A 22,396-nucleotide genomic window follows, 5' to 3' on the forward strand; every position below is an offset into this window, starting at 1 on the left:
AAAAACCCTGAGAACCACAGCTCCACATCCTTGCTGTTTAAAGTGTGGCCCTCAGACCAGCAGAGCTGGCATCACCTGGGAGCTTGTTAACCAGGCAAAATCTCAAAATCTCAGCCCTCTCCCCCACCCCCCAGACCCACTGTGTTAGAATTTGCACTTTAACAAGATCACCATGTGCTTCGTATGCACATTACAGTTTGAGAAACATTGGACTGCACCACTGTGCATCAATACATGGTTACTGATTGATTGATTGATTGATTGACTGATTGATAATACTCACATGGATGCCTTCCAGCAATTTCATGAATTTTAAAGAGCCTGGATTTCTTGGGCTAAAGTTACCATAGACACAGTCATTAATTGTTGGGCCTGAATTTCCCTCACCCCTCAGGGTATCTCCATTGTCAAAGCTCCAAGAGTTGTTCCTTTACACCCTCTGAACAATGTCTAGCCTTTATTAAGCACTCAGAATCGGCTGTGTATTATTACTCCCATTTTAATTATGAAAAACTGAGGCCCAGAGTGCTTACATAATTTTATCAAGATGATGAGGTTAACATTACTTCACCCAATGTCTAGTAAATAAATGGTGGAGCTGGGATTTGAACTCCTGGTTCAAACAAGGCAGAGGCTGTCCTTATAATCACTACCTTATCCTTGGCTTCCTCAGTGGGCACACAGAGCACCTGGGGATCTTGTCAAAGTGCAGGCTCTAATTTGGTCCATCTAGGGTGGAGTCCAGGGTCTGGCATGTTTGACAAGCTCCCAGGTGATCCTGAGGCTGCAGTCCAGGAGCCACACATTGAGTGTGTGTATGGCCTTGCTGCCTGTCAGTCCTCACAACAGAAATGCTCTCTAGGAACCAGCAGCAGCTTGAATATGCCACTTAAAAGGGTAGTTTAACTGAGGCTGTGGGTGAGGCAGCTTCACACTTTTATTCCAGCATAGGCAGGTTCACCCACACTCTTCTGGGTCATTGCATGGCTTCCACCATGGGTGACAGGTGCACAGTGTCACTGCACAACATAGAGCCCTTCAGCGGCCCCGTGGCTAGCATCAAGTAGGCCTGGAGTTAGTCTAGGCCCCATCCAGCTCCCTTACTGTGTTCAAGCCTTCTCTCAACTCCCACAAAGTTGAAATATAGCTTTTCTTTCTTTCTCATCATTCAGTCATTCATTCAACATGCTGGTCTTTGGCCATATTATGGGCACGGGGCCAGGCATGACTCAGTGGCAAAAGCACAGACCTGTGTTCGCATCCCGACTTTTTTTTAATTCATTTTTTAAAATCTTATTATTATTTTTTTTTTAGAGAGAGAGTGTGTGCACAAGCAGGGGAGAGGGGTAGAGGGAGGGAGAGAGGGAGAGACAGAGAGACAGAGAGAGAATCTCAAGCAGGCTCCATGCTCAGTGAGGAGCCCAATGCAGGGCTTGATCCCACAACCCTAGGACCATGACCTGAGCTGAAATCAAGAGTCAGACACTCAACCAACCGAGCCACCCAGGCGCCTCCTGACTTCTTTTTTACTAGATTAGACGACCTTGAGCAAGTTACTTAATCTCTCTGAGAGTAGTAATACCAATTTATGGGAACGAAAGAAGTGCTGGCCAATAGAAATATAACATGAGCCACACACGTCATTCAAATTTTCTAGTAACCACATTTTTCAAAAAGAGTAAAAAGAAAAACAGGTACAATTAATGTTACTGACATATTTTATTTAATCCACGATATCCAAACTATTATATTAATAGAAAAATATTCATGAGATGCTTTGCATTCTTTCCTACTAAATGTTCAAAATCTGGGGCATATTTGACATTTACAGCACATTTTACTTGGAACTGGCAGTATTCTAAGTTTTCATTGTAAAGAGCCTCATCACATGGCCCAGGGTCCAGAAAGTACACGGTGAGTACACAGTGACTGCTGCTGTCACTGCTGTGTTCTTACAGAGGAGACACCCAGCTCATATCCATGCACTTTTGACTTCAACCATCTAGATTTAGCTTGGGAATAGAGAAAACATGAAGAGGACCACTCTCTACAATCTACTCAAGGAACTTTGGTTTGGGGTGAGGGAAGGGATAGAAGCAAGCCTGGAGGCACACAGCTCTTGGAGTTTGCAAAAGGCCCAGAAATCCTAAAGCTTCCTCCAATGACGGAATTGGGTATTCACTATTTTGTAGCCCCCAGTGAAGTCATGGGTCTAGGCAAGTTTACCCATGGCTGCTGAAGCAACCAGATGGAAACTTGATGGGGAACCTTTTAAGGAGAGATCAGGCTGACAATACCCAAATCCACTGATCCATTTTCCCCCGAGGGCAGAACAGCTGGACAACATGTACCTCCTCATGTAATGCAGTAAGAAGCACAGGGAAGATTCTTGCCCCACCAAAAAAAAACTTACACATACACAAACACCTTGAATCTAATCGGGTCTCTAATCAAACCACCAGTTTTCAGAAAATAAAGAGGATACATTAAATACCACCAATCTGCCAAACCTAGAATGTGGGAAATTCTACAAGACGAACCACCCAAGTTTTTCAACAAATAAATGATGTGGAGAAGAAAAAAATATGTATGTGTGTGGTGGGGTAGAGCAAGGAAGAGGTATGGAACAAAAGAGGCTTATGTTTCAAACAAACCAACTGTAAAAAGGCACTTTTGAGGAAATCATCAGGGACTAGATAGTAGATATTAGAGTAGTTGTTATTTGTACTGGGTATAATAATGATATTTGTTAGAGTTATACTCTGAGGTATGTGCAGGTTAAATGACAAAATGCCTATGACTTCCTTTCACATATTCTTCCAAAAATTAAATAAATATATAAACCAACAACAAATGGGAGTAAAGAACAAATAAAACAAGTTCATTACTGAAGCTGGCTGGCGACTATAAAAGGCGTGACGCATGACAGGGTTGCCCTGCCCAGCCTGAGAAATTCCAGCCCCATCAGCAAGTCAGAGCATCTGAGCTCAACGTGGGCAAAACTGGACTGCTTGCACCATTCACCTAGGAACTTGCTTATAATACATCTTTCCAGGCCCTACCCTAGACGTCCTAAATCAGAACTTCTGGGAGTAGGGTCCTGGGAATGTGCATTGCAATAGGCGCCCCTGGTGATCTTGATGTTTACTAAAGCACAAGAAGCATGGGAATAGAGAGGCTTGCCATAATTATCACGGGACCCAAACCCACAGGGCACCCAGGACTAGCCTCTTATCCATGGGAGGGGTAAGGATCCTGTCCAGAGACTGAAGGAGCCAGAAGACTAAAGACCAATTCTCTAGATGGAAAGAAAGCTTATCCTTGAAGGTCCCTTGTCACCTGGTTATTTTCAGATGCCCTTGCAGACCCCTGAGGATGACTACCAAAAGCCTACTGGGCTTGGATACGAGCACTCTGGAGAAGCAACCTGCATGTCTGAGAGCACCACTCAGGCTTGGGTCCCTCCCCTCAAGAACCACTCCCATAGGTTTATACCTTCCACCTTGGATTTTTCATCTGCCCATTTCCCAGGCTCCTGGCCTCCTCTTGCCACATCCCGGGCCCACACCAAAAGCCCATGCCCCACCCATTTGGAAACCATTCATGGCCCCCACGCTTTCCCAGCACGATTCTACTCTCCACCTAGTGAAATATACCCCAAAGCAGGTGTCCTGACCTTGTCACTCTGGGGCAGCCCCAGGGATAGGAAAATTCAGCCTTCTTTTAAGACCAAGTAATGGGTCCAAAAGTCACTTTCTCCTCATCCTCTACCCTTCTCCAGACCCCACCCCAACCTTCCCAGGACCCTCACTGTCCCCTCAGGTTACCTTCTCCCACTTCCTCTCCCTCCTGTAAGGGCTGAACTCTTACAGGCTATCACCAGGGGTCAGAGCTCTTCTGGCATTTTCTTCTCTGAGTATTCATCAAGGGAGGCCGTGTACATGAGCTTTGTCTGCTTGAAGTGGGACTTTGGGTCTGGGGACCAGTTGTGCTTCCACCCTCAGTCTCCCTTATCTCTTCCCTCCATCATGGCGTCTCCAGCTTACCCGTCCTCTGGTCCTATTCTTTCGCTTGGGAATATCCTCTTCTAAATCTTCTTCTTCATTTCCTTCTTCTACATTTTCATCATTTTCCAAAACCCTCTGAAAAGACAAGAAAATAAACAAAAGAGTTGAGAAATAAAATGCAAAGGAGAAAGCCATCCGGGGGTGATTTGGGTGGGGGGGGTGTCTGTTTTGTTGTTATGTTTTAACAAAACAAGACGCTGCCATTGCTTGGGAAGCAGGGCCTCCGAGATGCTGCCCAGAGTCTGAGCTCTTGGCGGTAACAACTCTCTCAAACCCTTGGGCCCCTTCCAGCCCAATCCTCCCAGAACACTGACTTTTTTCAACTATTTTTACCCAAGAAACATTTTCTAAAAAGAGAATACTCTGGTAGAGGCACTTGTCTATGTGGACCCAAGATGTTTTTCAAAACTTAACTTTTTTAATGTAATTTTCCTTTGTTCCTAAATACGAAAATATGTTCCTTCTTTCTCTGCCATTCTGGAACCCTGCCCTGTTTGATGAAAACAAGTAACTTCCTGTTCATCTGACCAGAATTTGACATTAATGTGTTGTTCTTAATCGTCCATTGTTTTTTTTTTTTTAAGAAAAATGGGTTTTCATTACAGCACATTACTTGTAACGAAAGCTTAAAGATCATGAATTTAATTATCACTCTCCAATAGCCCTGTGAGTCACATAGCAGCAGAGAATCCAATTCCATTTTACAGGTGAATAAACTGAGGCTAAAAGCAGTTTTGATTGCCCAAGGTCATACAGTGAATCCAAGACCAAAGTCAAGTCAGGTTCATCAGCCCAGAGTTTTCTGTTCATTTCTCAGCCCTATGCCTGAAGATTGAGGTATATTATGTAGACCCTTCCTGTAGGGACATGAACACTTCATTCCCTTTGGGAGTGGTGAGGACAGGTAAGGTGTGTACTTCTAGATTTTGGGGAGAAATGAAAGACTGTGGCAGAGGACCCAGCTCCCCAAAGTGAAAGGGGGACGGAGCTCACTGGACTCCATGTCTGGGGCCCTAGGAGCTTCTTTATGGACTCACTGTGTGACTTTGGGTGAGTCATCATGTCTTCGTGCCTCAGTTTCCCCAATTATAAAATAGGAATTCATTTATTCATTCAATCAACAAACATGTGTCTAGTGCTGACTACACGGCTGTACTACATGCTAGACAAGCCACAGAATGACTACAGTCAGGCCTGACTCTAAAAAGATTCCACAGTACAGTGAAGGGAAAACAGATTTAAATAAAAACCACAACCATATAGTTACTACTGCCATAAATGCAGTGATGGGCAGGTGCAAGCTGCTAGGAGAGGCTGTTAGAGGGAATTTTACCTAATCTGAGGGTCAGGAGAGGCTTACCTGAGGAAGTGACCTAAGAGAGTTGAGATGTAAAGGATGAGCAAAGACTAGCCTGGGGAATGGGGATGGAGGGCACGGTGGGAAGGAAAGTATTCTGGGCAGAGGGAACATCATGAGCAAACTCCCTGAGGGAGGAAGAGGAATTTGGCTTGTCCACGTTGCAGAAAGAGGCAAGTGTGACTAGAGCTCAGTGACTCAGAGAGAGACTCGTATGAGATGAAGCTAGAAAAAAGGCAGGTACCATATTATCCATGATAACAGCATCCATCCATGCTTGTGATGGCGTGATAATCACACAAGCTATGAAAAGGCTTACAAGCAGCACACACTGCACTGACATGTGGTCTCACCATCACTGTTCAGGTAGCCTCCTGGACAACACCTCTGGCCTGTCTTCCAAGCAGGAAGCCCAGGAGTGAGTTTCCAGGTACCTTCTCCCACTGCCTTCATGTTGGAGTTCTCTCCCAACCACAGGGGTTCACATAAGGTCTACATAATATACCTCAATTTACTAGATCAAAACAGATCTAGTAAATTCTCCGGCTTCTCTACTGGGCTTACTTGGGAAGCCATCAGCTGACAGCACATGGGGGTTCTCAAGGCCAACCACAGCCATCCAACAGAGAAGCAGCTCTGTCTGCTAGACACGACCGGTGGCCCATAGCTAGAAAACATCGGCCCAGGTCCCAAGCAAGCCTCCTAGGCTCTCTGCATCTTGGCTCCCTGAACCATCAGTGGGAACACAAGTGAAAGTCAAGCAAGACAATGACAAGTCAAATGCTCTGCAGACTTTGGTGAAAAGATGCAGTGTAAATATCAGGTGTTGTTGTTATGACTGTTGTTGCTGTTCAAACAGCTGTCCTGCCAACTTCCGGGTCTTGAAGTCATTTAATCATGGCGAGTTCCGAGTGCCTCATATTTAAAGGTCATTGCCTCTGGCATCTTGTACAATATGACTCCACTCTCATTTTTTATTATGAAGGGATTTATGACCTGCAATATGGACTCAGGGTTGGAAGATAAAACACTGGTTGAAGGCTGCTGAGTTAGTCTCCAGGAGTGCCGCCTGGCCTCGATGTCCGGAAGTAAAATGACTTCTCCCTCCCTCTTCCCATTGGTCTCTCTGTGTCTTGAGAACCCCTATGCTGTGCCCCAGGCTTCAGATGTGACAGCAGCCACCCCAGTGTGTTTGCATTTCCTGCAATGTGGCCCTGACACCCAGAAGCCTCTCTGCATAACTAGGGAGGAGCCAGGAGTCCCTAACAAACAAAGCTCGCATTCAGGGCTCAGGAAGCAGAGGGGGCGTCCTGTGCAGAGGAGTCAAGGGCCGGGATCCAACTTAGATGCAGCTGATCCCCCACTAACATACTTGCATTCTCTGTCCAAGGACATTATCTGGAAAATAAACACATTTTAAAATAACTTTTCTCCCTGTTACTCTAAACAGTCTTTACGGTGATGATAACAATGGTTTGTGGTTGTGTTTAAAAAAGAAGAAGGAATGCCTTTTAAAGACTCCATTATCTCTGGCCTGGAACACTGCAAAGCCTCCTAACTGATTTCTCTCCCCCCCACCGGCCCCGTGTCCAGTCTCCTTTCCAGGCAGTAGCCAGAGGGATCTTGAAGAAACACATATTCGCTCCCCTGGTTAAAATGGCTTCCTTTTTCACTCCCATGAAATCATGTCCTGAGAAGCCAGAGTGGTTTGACCCTGCCGGCCCCTCCTACTCCATTCTAGGCCCTTCCCCCCACCGGCACGGTCCTCTAAGCCACACAGGCCTTCTGTCGAATTTTTTTTTCCCGTTTTTCTTTTTATTTCTTGACCTACAGTATTACATCAGTTTCAGGTGAACAACATCATGATCTGACATTCTCTGGCAACCACCAATCTGTTCTCTGTATCTATAAGTCTGGTTCAGTTTTGTTTGTTCTGTTTTTTAGATTCCACATATAAGGGAAATCGTGTGGTATTTGTCTTTCTCTGATTTATTTCACTTAGCACAATGTCCTCAAGGTCCATCCGTGTTGTCACAAATGGTAAGATTTCATTCTTTTTCAGAGCAGAGTAGTATTCCATTGTGTATATATACCACATCTTCTTTATCCATTCAGTTGGCCATCTCTATGTCTTCTTTGGCAAAATATCTGTTCAGGTCCTCTGACCATTTTGTAATTGAATTGTTTGGGGGTTTTGTTGTTGTTGTTGTTATTGAGTTCTATGAGTTCTGCATCTTCTGTCTGTTCTTTCAAAACTACAAGCTCAGACCCATCTCGAGGCCTTCACACACACCGTTCCTCTACCCAGAAAGCTCCTCCCCACAGCCTCACTTCACTTGCTCCTCCCCATCCCTTAGGACTGAGGTTAAATCTCTTATCTCCCATAGGACACTACCTAGAATCTGTCCCTCCTCTCATATTGAATCTTCAGACTCTGTTCTTTTCATGGTCATTTATCCTGAAACACAATTATTGCCTTTGTTTATGTGTTTTCTGTCTATATATCATACTAGAATATAAAGGTGAACAGATGGGACTGGTCTCTCTTGGCTTCTCTGTCTCCCCAGAACCTAGCACAGTGCCTGCTTAGAGGAGGCACTCGATAAACTTTGGTGGAATGAATGAATTTAAAAAATGGAACAAATACAGTCTATATACTACATATGTGCCTTATTTTACTAACCAAAGCCAATAAGAACGTGTAAACTCATTTGGCTCATGGTCCTGGTTTTGGCTTCTAGCACAGTAAATGGCAGCCCACCTCTGCACATATCAGACATTCCATTTACATAGGAGATGTTAGTGATGATGATAATTCCACAGTGATGACCCATATACTGGCCCAAGGCTGCCTGAGAAGAACCCGAACCAGCTTGAAAGGGTGAGACTACCTATCACTAGAGCATCAGGGCTTCTGGGCAATGGCTCTGTCCCTTCCACTGATTCTGTGAAATTAATGCTAGCTGCACAATACAGATGTGACAGACCTTAACTTCAAAGACCTGAAAGTCCAAAATCTGGGGGAAAGAGGGGAATACATGAATAGGGAAAAAAAACAAACAAGAAAGGACTAGGCACCCTAAATGTCAGTGACAAGAAGAGATCCCTCTGGCTGTGGGGCGATCGAGAAAGGCTTCATGAGGTAGGTGGTATTGGGGCTGAGCCTAACTGATGGGTGGAATTTGTACACATAGAGTAGAAGAAAAAATTCACCACATAAAGGATACAGCATGACCACAGGCACAGAGGGAAGAAGACTGAAAAAGAGAGGAGCTCAGGAGTGAGGGGAAATAAGCCTGAAAACTAGGTTAGGAGCAGAGAGAGGAGCCCCAAGAAGATCAGACGCATCATTTTGGACTGACCTAGTAGGAAACAAGTGTTTCAGCTAAGTTTTTTAAACAAGGGATTGGCACAAGCTGAGCTTTCTTTCGGCATGAAAGATCAGCTAGCAAAGTAGGACATGTTAGAGAGGGGAAGGACGGGGGATGGGGTGACTCCCAGGAATCTGTTCACTTGCACATCCGTTCAAGAGATTATTTATCGTGTACCTACTACGTGCTAGGCACCGTTTGCATGCTTCAGATATATTAGTGAACAAGACAGACAAAGAATCCCACCCTTGAGTTTACATTCTATTGGAAGAAAACAGAAAATAAACAATACATAACAAATCAGCAAATTACAAAGTATGTTAGATAGCGATCAAAGCTATGGGAAGGAAAAAAGAAGAAGCAAAAGAAAGCAGAGTAAGGGAATCGGGGGCGCTGGGGGGCAGGGAGGACACAGGATGTGGTAGCACACACAGTGATTGGGGTAAACTTCATAGAGAAGAGACAGGAGCACAAAGTGAAGAAGGGGAGGGTGAGGGCCCAGCTGAGGTCTGGGGAGAGGACTCTGCAGGCAGAGGAAATGGGCCGAGCAAAAACCCCGAGGCAAAAGAGTGCCTGGTGTGTTCTAGAAGGAGCAAAAAGACACCAGGGTGCCTGCAGCAGAGTGAGCAAGGAAAAGGCGAAGCAACGGAGTCGGAGAGGTAAGGGGCCTTGACTTTTTATTCTGGGACAACAGGAGCCTGTGCAAGTTTGCAGGCCCAGTAACAACAGGATCCAACTTAGGTATTAAAGGGTTCCCCCTCAGCCACTAGCAAGGGCGTCACTCAGAAAGCAATTGCAGGGGCACCCAGGTGGCTCGGTCGGTTGAGCGTCCAACTTGGGTTCAGGTCATGATCTCACGGGTCATGAGTTCAAGCCCCGCATCGGGCTCTGTGCTGACAGCTCAGAGCCTGGAGCCTGCTTCAGATTCTGTGTCTCCCTCTCTTTCTCTCTCTCTCTCTGCCCCTCCCTGCTCACACTCAAAAATAAATAAACATTAAAAAAATATTTTTAATAGAAAATAATTGGAGCCCTTCAGACCAGAGATGACAGCAGCCGGAACCAGGGCAGTAGCAGAGGGACCTGTTAAGAAGAGTCTGTGCTCTGGATTTGGGTTGTGGGCACAGCTCACAGGATTCCCAATGAACTGACGGTTGGGTGTGACAGACGACTCCAAGGGGCATTAGATGCATGGAGGTTACAGCTATTAAGGATTTTTACTAGGGCTGTAACTCTCAGAAGGAGAGGAGGCAGCCAATAGAAGCCACGTTGTGACATGGAGAAGACCTGACCATTCATCTGAACACGGGATGGCAGAGAAGGAGGCCAATTCACTGCTTCGTTCTACATCTTTATTGAGATTCGACTGCCGGGCACGTGCAAGTCCCCAAGGGGACAACGGTGAACACAACAGCATGCTCCCTGACTCAGTGGAACGCCCTGACTTGCTGGTACTTAGGAAGCAAACCAAAACTTTAACTGTTATTGCTTTAATTATAACTTCAATGAATTAATATGCAAATACTAAACATTAAATTAGATATACAATTAATAAATATGTAATATGATATATAATATGTGTCACATAAAATATAAAGTATAATAGAATATACATTTAATATAAATGTAATTTGATTTTAATAATTGAGTTATATTTCATTATTAATGCTATTGTTTAATATTTATATTAATTAATATTACTACAATATTCTGTGCCAACCGTTGTATTCAAGACCAGAGATTCAAGGCAGATAAATGAGAAATGGTGAGAGTGTACCATTAAAATCTTGAGTAGGAAGAGCCCCATAGTGCTGGGAACAGAGGGTGCTGAACAAACAGGGAGGGACAGGACCCACCAGCCCTGCCTGAAGGTTGACTCCTACACTGGCCTTGAAGGAGGAGAGGGTGCTGTGGACTAGAGCTGAGTACAGGGTGTGAGCAAGTGTCAGCAGAGGGCAAGGGCTCACTCAGAACAAGCTGGTGTAGACAACCCCTGGGTTTCAAGACTGAACTATATGGACTGTTTGCTCCCCAGGGGCGAGGACTCCCTCTATCTGGTTCACCATCGTGTCCCCAGGACCCAGCACGGCGCCTGGCACACAGCAAGCAAAAAATATATTTTGAGTAGACACGAAGGGAGAGGAATAATGACTTCTTCTGGGGGATGGGGGACAGGTTAAATTAGAAAAGAATTTGCGAGTCTCCCAGCAGCAATGCCATGGGGCAGTTTAGGAGGAGGACCCCCAGCCGGTGCCAGAGTTCTCTGGAAGCATGATAGTGACGCTCTGGACACACTCTCCACAGCGGGCACGGAAATACCTGTATTTCCTGAATGCTCTCCTCTTCTCTGGCATCCACCTTCTTCTCAACACCCTCACCACGGAGCAAGGCTTCCAGTGTGGTGCTTTCTGAGGTGAAGCCATCCTTTTTCAGGGGCAGCTCCACTTCTGAAAAGTAAGGACAGAGAAGCAGGGTCAGGTCATTAGAAGCAGGAGGGACAGGAGGGACAGCGGGTGGCCCTGAGGGCACGCAGGAACCAGAAGCTCTGGGTAGGGCTAGAGACAGCCTGCGCTCTCTCCTCTGGGTGGAACAGGAACACCGGAGTTGGGTCTGGCTTTTTCATCTCCTGTTCACAGTCCCAGAGACAGATTCCAACCCTGCCGATACCCGCACAGACAGCAGAGGCAGCACAGAAATGGTTCCAGATGGACAGTGACTATGGGCAAGGTGCATCTAGAGAGTGAGGGCAACAATGCCCAGTACTCCACAGGGCTGTTTTGTGGGACATAAATATGTTGCTTTACCTTGAAGTGCTTTGAAAACTCTACAGCAATACACCAACATTAGCCTCGAGTCTTACCGTTCTCTCCCTCTACCCCAAGTCTTGTCTGGCAACTCCATGACCTCCCCTCAGCCACCCTGCCTGCCCAGCTCCAGGCTGCTCCACGAGAAGCTACTCTGGGACGCCTGGGTGGCTCAGTCAGTTGAGCATCTGACTCTTGATTTCGGCTCAGGTCATGATCCCAGGGTCATGGGATTGAGCCCTGAGTCAGGCTCCACACTGACTTAGTGTAGAACCTGCTTAAGATTCTCTCTCTCTCTCTCTCTCTCTCTCTCTCTCTCTCTCTCTCCCTCCCTCCCTCCCTCTGCTTCTCTCCCCCACATGTGCTCTCTCTAAAATAAAATTTTAAAATATTTTTTTTTAATTTTAAAAAAGAAGCTGTTTCAACCTCAGAGAGGCTGTTCTCATCAAGGGATACAAAGACCACTAAAGCCAAGGGAAGAGAAGAGGGAGCACAGATACCTAACAGACCCCAGATCGATGGCTGGGGGCCGCAGTGCCTGCACACTAGGTCACTTTTTCTGAAGATGTCACAGTTTGATTGGCTACCTAGGGCTTGAGGTCATAGGGCCCGCTGAGCAGTGGCGGCCAGAGTCAGCCCTACGTGTGGAAGAGACCAAGAGAAAGAAGCTGAATTCCTTTCTCAAGATGTCCCCCAAACTCTTAACCCAAAGGAAGATTTTTGGTTTTGTTTTTGTTAAATTAAAAACCGAAACCTCAGGTATAGGTGATCATATTTTGATTTGCTACGAAACATTCATCCAATCTCCTCTAATTCTGTACCTCATACCCCCATGGCAATTAGAGGCTTGGCTCCTATCCTGTTATCAGGTAAGATGAATACAGGAATATGAGGGATGGGTGCCCGAGAAAATAGTCAGGGGGAACAAATGGCCTAGGTGTAGGGGGAATTGAGAGTTTAGTGTAGGAACTATTGACAGAGGTGTGGGCAGGAGCAAGGGAACAACATGGAAGGGTGAAGCATCCCAGTGGGGAGCCATTACCACTGCTATTCATGGAGGGACAGAGGGAGAGCCTTTGCAAGAATCTGGACAGATCTGTGACTCGCAGCCTCAGTGAGCTCATGGGCAAAAGAACCAAGTCCAACCTCTCTCTTTCATCCTTGTCTTCCTCCTCTGCCCTCCCATTGGCCAACCTCAATTAGACGCCAGAAGGCAAGGGAGCCTCAGTGATGTGGCATACCAAGGTCAGTTTCCCAGGATAAAGGAGGCTAAAGGTCAGTGCCCCAGGATGAAGAGTGGATCGGGGGGAGAAATGGAAATAACAGCACAATCAAGCCCTCCTCTGCTGGGCTTATTCTGACTCAGATGGAACTCCACCCACCCCCTTCCATCTCCTCAGAACCAGATGTAGGCTGACCAGTCCACAAGAAAGAGGCGCTACAGTATCCCAGCAAAACGGAAGAAACCAACCCCCCGGGAGAAAATGGTGGGAAGAAGAAAGAGCATCTAGAGTTCCTGGAGAGATAAGATCTTTGGGATTTTTCTTACCAAAAAAAAGGCAAGCAAAGGAGAAGTACTCCATCAAGAAGTACTACCACCAAATCAACCACCTCTGAAAGTCATCCATATCCCTGTTCATCCAACAAATATTTACAAAGAACCACGGTGTTACCACTAGGCCCGCGAGAGGTTTACCAAATGCAGACGGCCCTGGCTTTTGGGTGGTTCACAATCTAAGGAGACACTAAACACGGCATGCAAAATAAATACGCAATTACAAAGTGTCATAAGTGCAATAGGGGGAAACAACAGAGGGAAATGTGAAGGAAGAAGACTGTGGGGGGGGGGGTTTACTTTCGATCAGGGGGTCAGGGAAGGCCTACGTGAGGAAGTTATGTTAAAGTTGAATGTCAGAGAAACAGTCCACTGTCTGCTTTAATGAGTTCAGGGCGTGAAACTCCAGAGCCTACTCTTCCTCCCAAGTCAAAACAAGGTTTCCAAACGTCTGATACAAAACAATGAAAGCATGTTGCCCCATGTCCTGTCCTCGCTGAAAAGAGAACAGCTGGTCACCATCCTTTGAATTTATCATAATTATATATATATATATATATATATATATATATATATATATATTTGAAGTTCCTATTTTAGTATCCCCCTTAGCCTCCTCAGCACCAAACAAATCCTATTTCCAGAATTGCACAGCATTTTAGAGCTGAAAAAAAAGCCTTACAGATGATCTGCTTTAATCATCTCATTTTATAAACAAGTGACCTGAAGCTCAGAGAAGTTAAGTAACTTCACAGAAAGCCACACAGCAGAATACGAATGCAGCCGAAGGATCTTTCCTAGAGGCCACGGAGATCATGAAGAGAGCCCCACTTTACGTATCCTATTTAGCATTCTGCAGGCCCAGGATGAGCCTCAGTGGGCGTTGATATGTTTGTGTACATGCAGGGTGCTTGGCGCATAGTAAACATTCAAACTGTGGCAACTGTTATTGCTATGTATTGTTTAACCCCCACCCCCACCCAAGAGGTGAGCACAGTTACTATCCCATTTCACAGATGAGGACGCTGCAGCTTAGGGAGGTATAGAACCTGTTTAATGTCACATAGTTCTTAAGGGGCAAAGCCCAGCCTGGACCCCAATCTGCCTCCAGAATCCACTCACAGAGTCTAGCTTGTACTGACGTCACCTTGTCTCTCTTTGGTTCTTCCTCGAAGAGCCCTTTTCCAAACCTTTGTGCATTTCCACTACATCTCTAAACTCTCTCCATAGTTTTCATATTTCGAAATAAAAGGCAGATCATTGCTGAAGCTGAGGGCAGGTCTGTGTCATGATTCTGGGCTCTGCTCTGTATGAACATTCCCATGTGGTATTCACCCCTTCTGCAACAATACTGACCCCACACGGAACTTTCCATCCATTGTGAACTTCCTTCTCTTCCTCCTTCTCCTTCTCCCTCTTCCTCCCCTGCTAAATACTCCTCCATCCTATTTTTCCATAATTCAGTCTACTCTCTTGGTCCTCTGGTCATTTACCAGGTGGGCACGGTAAAAGAACCAAGAGCAAAAAGAGAACCAAATTGGGAACAGTGAAATGGGCTCCCTAAATGCAAAGAGCCAGAAGGGACTTCCAATAGCCTTTAGCAGACAATCCCTCAGGAGGAAAGCGTAGCACAGAAATATAAAGAGCCCTTCCCAGGGTCACGGAGAAACCTAGTGGCATCATCCTTGCCTAATTACCAAATATTTGATTGGCACATAGAAGTTCTGCATTCAGATGGCCCTGTCGTCAAGCTCCCGCCCTGCCTTGTATTAGCTGAGGGACCACAGGCTAATGACTCAGACCTCCGAGTCTCTGTTTCCTTATGTGTTAAATAAGGATGATCACAGTGCTTCATAGGGTTGGTGTGAAAATTAAACAAGGTAATACACTGCCTAAGGAAACTCTGAAAGAGCCACAAAAAACCCAGCGTGGAAACAGAGTGGAAAATGAGGCTTATCGATTCTTGTTTTGATTTTGGTTTTCCTATTCAAAACTTATCATTCCAAATTCGATCGTATATGTAAAGAACGTGGGATGGTCCAAGGGCCCTATAAATGCTCCAAGTAACTATCATCAAAGTTAGAATAATCCTGATTTTAATGTCCAACGGAAACAAAATGCAAGCTATTTACAAAATTTTAGGCTTTCCAGCAGCCACATTTTAGAAAGCAAAAAGCAACAGGTGCAACTAATTTCAATATATTTTCTCTAACCCACTACATCCAAAACATTATCATTTCAGTGTGTAACAAATATAAAAAAAAATAATAATTCAATCTTCTGCACTCTTTGATTTGCGTTGAGTCTTCAAAGCCTGGTGTTAATTTTATACTTAACAGCACATCTCAATTCAGATTAGCCATATTTCAAGGGTTTCGTAGCTACGTGTGGTTAGTGGCTACCATATTCACGCAGGTTGATAGTTTATAGTATTAAAAGGAACATGGGCTATGATTTTGTTTCCCAAAAACATGGAAGGACATTAAGTATGGCTCTTAACGCGGCCTTCTTCATACCCAGCTGAGCACCATTCCAGGCCAGCGTTCTAGCTGACCACTGGCAAACCCCGGTTTCAAAGCACTCTGGGTAAGGCCTGCAAGGTCAGAATGACAGGCCAACCAGTGCCCTCCCAACAAACTGGCAGAGGGTACATTCCCTGGCTCCTGACCACAGGAGGTCCCAGAGTGAAGGGAAAAACAAGGTAACAGGTCCAAGCTCTTGTACAACGTACATCCTAGACATGCTCCCTATTGAGCCCTCAGGGATTTCATTGATTGTTTTATCCTAATACACTCCATCTAGAGATAGGACTTAGTAATTCTTTATTAGCATACTCATTTTGACCCTCGCACAAATTTGGGGATCACATAACCTGACGAGAGCCATCACACACGTAACACGTAAAGAAAACGGTCCAAAACCCACACATAATTCATCTTTAAATTAGCCTGATTTTATACACAAGGATATAAACCCACGGATCGTTACTCTCTCCAGAGCGGCAGCAGCTGTCACCCAAGCCAGCCGCCTCCCTGGGCCCCCGTAAGCAGCGCTGCCTCCACTTCTAATTGGGAACAGAGATACTCCTTGGGTGACTTCCAGCACGATCCATCACACCAGAGACAGCTTCTGTGCAAACCGAAGCAAATCGGTTTCCAAATAAGAAAAAAACCTCTTAGACAAACAAGGATTGAAGCACAGGAAGTCTTTAAAAAAAAAAAAGAAGAAAGAAAAGAAAAGGAAAGGAAGGAAGGAAGGAAGGAAGGAAGGAAGGAAGGAAGGAAGGAGAAAGAAAGAAAAGAAAGAAAAATGCACAAATAAAAGCAAAAAAAAAAAAATTGCCAGAGAAGTGGCTTCTATCCAGGGCTGTGGACAGGGCAGCCATCCTCTCGGGCGGAAATCAAAGCCACAGGCTTTTGACACAGGTGCCCCAAGCCTGCCACCCAACACACTGAGAGCAAAGCTTCCACTGGGTTGTTGGAGCCACCGAGCTCATTAACAGGATGCGGGCGAGATGAACCCGAAAGTGCAACATGGGAGCACAGTGAGTAATTAAATCCCAGGCCATTTAAAAATGCAAACGCCTGGATGTCACAGGCTCACAGAGTCTCTGACTCCTCATGCATTTTTTGGCTCAGGGTGGAGGACTGGGAACCTGCAAGTCATATATGGATTATAATAAAATATGCCATATAAAAAACAGATTAAGACAGTTCTTCTTTGGGGAAATACACAAAGAGAGGAGCTGTCTGTTAGCTGTCGAGTTTGCACGAGATACCATCTTCCGGGAGGCTGTGCTCTGCCAACAGACAGACTGCCCCAAGGGAAATAGTGGTGAAACACCCCGACAAGGCACATCCATCCGTCCATCCATCACGGGCTCTCTCTGACGCAGGGGCCTGGAGACAGAGTAATGGTGCGAAAGGGAGGGAGAAACCCCCACAGACAATGGCACACAATCCTCGGCTACATCAGGAGGGCTCAGATTTTTTTTTTGTTGTTGTTACCTGCCTCTAGTTTTTCTTTAAAAATACAAATGTGCAGTTTTCTCTTCTGAGTGCTTATTATTTTAAGGAGTTAAGCTCATCATATTTCCTTGGATTTATACATCAACTTACACCGAGAAGCAAGGAGCTTAAGAATCATTATCTCATTCATCCCCATCAGAATCTCTGACTCATGGGGAGAAAGAATGGGGGGTGGATAGTGTTATCTCTCACCACACAGGAGAAGAGATTGGGGTGGGGGGCACACCGAAGCCCTGATTTCCCGGGAATCCATCTGCTCATTCCTCAGGGGCGCCATTTTCTTGGCTGCATTTGACTCTCCGTTTTGTGATTCATAAAGCTCAAAATGGGTGAGGTTCACGTTGAGGACCCATCACCCAGGCTGCACCCTGCAGGCCCTCACTACCACCTGTTTTAGAATCCCAGGATATCCATACAACAGGAGGGCTGCTGGCCTCCACATATGGCCTCTGTCTCCCCTCTCTGGTGTGCCTACCCACTCACCCCCAAGCCAACATGGCAAGGATGGGCCCTCGTACACACCACTCAGGGGTGAGTACCTCAGATGAGCATTTCCCCACCCCTGAGACACAGAAGAACGTCCGCACTGCCAAAGGAAGCTCACCAGTGGCTGGCAGACCAGGTCAATGCCTGGTGGGGGCAGGGGGGAAGGATGGTGCCAGGCACATGGAGCGCTGAGATAGTACAAGGGCATACAGACAACCAGAGAGTGCAAGAGGCTGCTCAGGAGTGAAATCTCAGCTCTAGGACCCTAAACCACGCACTGGGCTTTGATCTCATCTGTAAAACTAGGGGATCAAAGCCCACTTCCCGGTGTTGCTCTGGGGCCAAAGGAGACAAGGGACGCAGAGCGTCTGCCCAAGGGGCATGATGCTAACCAATGTGAGTGCCTTCCTTTCACCTCCAGGGTGGCGGCACCTGCCGGCAAACCCCTCACTCTCTGACACTCTCAGGCCATTGGAGGTGGTGTGGCAGCGTTTCCCCCAGCCTGGGCATGGGCCTAGGGAGAAAGAAGCAAAGAGGCCAAGTCCAGAGCAGTGCTGAGGACAGAGGAGGTTGAGATGAGACAGAGCTCAAAGGCGAGATGCCAGCCTTGCTTCAGTTCCAGGGCAGGCACTGTCCTGCAGATTTGGAAGTCACAGCAGAAACACATGGAAAATGCCCTGCCCTATTCATTTGTTGGACAAATCATTCCTAAACACTTACTGTGTACCAGGTTCTATTCTAAGGGCTGAGGACACAGCTGTGAACAGGAGAGGGAAAGTCCTGCCCTCATAGAAACTATATTCTAGTTGGGGGGGAGGGTGCAGAGAGCAATTACCTAAAACAAATGAGTGAGGCCTATAGCACAACAGATGGTGACCAGTGCTTTGGAGAAAAACAGAGTAAAGGAGGGGACATTGGAGTATCCGAGGAAGTAGGAGGGTGATTACACCCTGAAATGTGGCTAGGAAAACACAAACCTGAGGAGGGGAAAGGGGGCACACCAATATCTAAGAAAGCATGTTCCAGGCACACAAGCCATCAGTGCAATGGCCCTGAGGCTGGGGCCCATCTGCCTGGAGGACGGTGAGCCAGGAGGCAGAGTAGGAGACCAGTTCAGAGTTACAGGGGCCTTGAAGGGCCATGCAGACCACTGAGAGGAGGCTGGCTTCCACTCTGAGTGTGATCAGAAGCCATTGGAAGTTTTGAGCAAAGAGCGGCATGATGATGCCTGTATCTTAAGACGATCACTTTGAAAATAACTGAAGGATGAAAGGCAGAGTGTGGACACCAGTTGGGAGTTACTGCAATATGCGTGGGTCCTCGCCAATGATCCTGGTGCTCAGGAGAATGGCACAAACGAGCCCTGTCTTCATGGCACTTACATCCCGGTTTCTAGATACATCCAGGGGGCAGGACATTTTGGGAGCAGTCCCCTGACCCCTGAGTAGGGAGCATCCCCACACAGTGAACCAGGATAGAGTGCAGGTGCAGAGGCCAGGTGGCTAGTTCTGAGCGGCCAAAGTATGGTGCCACCCACACCAGGGCAAATTCACAGAGGAATGGCTTTCCAGAAGAAGGTAGACCAGCCTAGGCCATGGGCAGGAGAGAAAAGAGCCAGTCAGACAGGCCTGGCCTAGCACACCATGGGATGACAGGTGTCAGTAAAAGCAGGGAGGAAGCCTTCCAAGTTGACCTCTGTGCCCTGGGCAACGGATGCCAGAGTTCTGGGACATAAGAGGCAAGTTTTGCAAGCTTGGGTACCTCAGTGTAGAAGGTACCAGACTTGGGGCTTTTTAAAAGGCTCAAAGGCAGAATGCAGTCCCATTCCAGGCCAGACAGCACACACTCTTTGAGCTGGGCAGTAACTCCCGCAACAGGCTAGAGACAGACACAGTGTTAGTGGAGCCCCCCTCGGCCCACCCAGCAATGCAGCCCAGATGGCATCGCAGTGGAAGCCCTCCAGGCCCACCCTCCCTCGTGACCCTCAGAACAGTGCTGTGACGTGAGCTGAACAGCCACCATGGTGTGCATTTCACAGACAAAGAACGAAGGCCAGAGTCCTTAGGTAACTGCCCCAAATCACACAGCCAGTAGGTAGAGGGGTCTGGACTTGAACCCAGGCCTTGGGATCTCTGTTTGGTGTCTTTTATCCTGCAGAGCACAGCTGTAGGGCATAGCGAAGGCCCCTACGACCTAAAATCAAAGAGAGGCAAGATGGTAAAAGCCCCACGTGCCAGGCCAGGATCTGGAAGGGAAGCCCAGGTCAGCTGCCACGGGGTTCTGTCTGCTCGGTGTTCCTCATCTGTGAAATGGGGGTGCCGAGAGATAAACCATGTTCTCCGAGATTAAGATCAAACATTGGGCACGTTTCTTTCTTCTATCCCTTGAATAAATCTTTTCCGTCCACCTGCTATGTGCCAAGCCTGGTGCTGGGCGCTAGGAACGCAGATGAAGAAACAGGTGGGTCCCTGCCCTCAAAGCGTGTACCTTCCGGCGGGGAGAGACCCCAGTGAATGGGCAATGCGACACAGGGCGGCTCCTCGGTCCTATGACCCATGCTCTGAACACGGTTCTGCGGGGCGGGATGGCAAAGGTGACCGTGGAAAGTCAACAGCAGCTCTGCACACCATCCAGCCCACTCCCAGCTGCCACCCGTGTCCGCTGCCGGACCCAGCTCCCACAGCCCTGCGGAATGCAAGCAGTGCTGAGATGGCCCAGGCTTGGTCCCCCAGACGGCCAGAAAGGCAACAGGAGTATGGGGTCCGCAGCGGCCTGCCCACCTCTCCCCGGCTCTCCTGCTCCTGAGGCCAACGCGAGCTGAAGAAGCTGCCGTTGCAAGCCTCCCGGATGGATGGCTGCGGGCTCTGACACCGCAGGAAGGAGATAAATGACTGGTCATTTCCCCCTGATGCACTTGAAGGCATCCATTCTCCCAGCTGTACCAAGCTCAGGCACCCCCCGTGCGGAGCCAGATAAGCACTGACAGATGTGGGTGGGAGCCGGAGCGTCCTTCTCCCTTGGAAGGACACAGCCAGACTCCTCTGCGGGCCAGGAGAAGGTCACGGTGTCCACTGGCTCACACCTGGCCGGGGGCTCCACGGGTCCCTTCCTTCGCCTCCCATCTCGCCCACCCCCCCCCCCCCCCCGCCTGGCTCATCCCCGTGAGGAGCACCCGGGAAGGAGGGAGGGCGAGGGGCAGAGGGAGCCAGCTGACAGGCTCATCAATCTCGGGCTACATGCTTGGCACATCGGCGCTCCTTAAGTTGTTCCCGGACCGGGAGGGTGCTGGAGGAATCAGGGGGACTGTCTCGAGGAGAAGAGAAATCACACCGAACATCAGAGAGCAAATGGTGGAAGAAGCCTGGAGACTATTAAAATGTGGGCCATGTACAGAAGCAGTAGGGAACTAATTAAGATGCAGGATTTGCAAAAGCTGGGGAAGTTGGCCGCAGCCTGCTCCCATCTGGAGAGTTCTAGCGGTTCAGTGTGGCAGGGACAGCACCCTAGGCAGGCGAAGCAGCCCCCCCCCAACCCCTGCCCAAGCAGGCGGGACTCAAGCCCCGTTGCCTGGATGGCCCCCACTTGGGAGCACCTTCCTGAGGATCTCTGTGACTTGCTTGTTGGTCTGCTAGGACACCCTCTTCTTTGAGGCACCCGGGGCTACCATCCCCCCAGGGTTCCTGCCCTTCCGCTCATGCTCCCCCAACAACGTGTGGTGATGACTATCCTGGTCATTCATCCCCAGTCATTGAGTGGCTGCCAAAGGCAAAACACACACACACACACACACACACACACACACACACACACACACACACAGGAGAAATAACCAGAACACCCTATTATTCCTGGCTGCCTTCCCTCCCATCACCCTTGGAATTTGGCAAGGGTGGCAGAGAGCCGTGTTGCTCCCCAAGTATCCTGAAGCAGAAGGGATTTACAAGGCCTCAGGTACATTCCGGGAGCAGAATGAACATCTGGCGGAAAAGAACTCTTGGTCTGAGGACACCGCCATGAATGTGTGTGCTGGGTCCTGGAGCGACATGGCACCAGTTCCAACAGGCTCCCCCTTAGGGTTCTCTCCCTGGCTTCACCGCTGATACCCCCTGGGAAATTAACTTCCTGATTCAGTGCCACAGTTCCCCAACCTCTGAAACGAAGGTAAAATCTGCCCTAGACCAGGGGGACCAAGAGGTCTGGGGTTGGAAGATGCTAAATTGATCTAAGCAGACCATCCAAGCATTTAATCCAGAGAAACACAAGTAAAAGTTTGTTCCCAGCCTTTTTCTTTTCTTCATTCAAACACACACACACACACACACACACACACACACACACACACACACACAAAATGGAGTTAAAGGCCTCTTTTTTAATCAGCTGGCTTTTGCCCAACATCTGCCCTGCTTCAGGGCCTTCTGGTGGATATTTACTATCCACCTTTCTCTCCTGCCAGCTCGGCTCCCCCTTCGCAAGGACAGAGCTCCATTCTTGGGGAAATGGTCCAGGGGAGGCCCCTCTCTGGCACCAGGCCTCTGCTCCAGTCCTCATGTTGCACGAATTGTGATGGCTGCGCCTTGAAACACCTTGCATTCGCCTCTGCAGCCAAGTGCAAGCTGCAGGGAACACTGAACTCCATTGTCAGTCAGCGGAGAGAAATAATGTTGTATGTGTTGTCCTTCAGACGCCCAGGCAAGTAGGAGGTTGCAAGATATTTATTCAAGACAGATT

The 22,396-nt window shown here is 47.7% G+C and overlaps 1 protein-coding gene across 8 annotated transcripts in view; it reads right to left on the minus strand.

Annotated features, from left to right (window-relative positions):
* DPF3 (double PHD fingers 3) overlaps positions 1-22,396 on the minus strand; it is a 303,086-nt gene that overhangs the window by 106,554 nt on the left and 174,136 nt on the right. For all 8 annotated transcript variants that reach the window (XM_053224665.1, XM_015071691.3, XM_053224668.1 and 5 more), the window contains exons 4-5: positions 11,112-11,239; positions 4,047-4,142 (exon numbers count right to left, since the gene is read on the minus strand). In XM_053224665.1, coding sequence (XP_053080640.1) covers positions 4,047-4,142; positions 11,112-11,239 — 224 coding nt within the window. The remainder of the gene's footprint in view (positions 1-4,046; positions 4,143-11,111; positions 11,240-22,396) is intronic.

This window comes from Acinonyx jubatus, chromosome B3 (assembly GCF_027475565.1).
Source record: "Acinonyx jubatus isolate Ajub_Pintada_27869175 chromosome B3, VMU_Ajub_asm_v1.0, whole genome shotgun sequence".
In the NCBI taxonomy this organism is placed as follows: Eukaryota; Metazoa; Chordata; class Mammalia; order Carnivora; family Felidae; genus Acinonyx; species Acinonyx jubatus.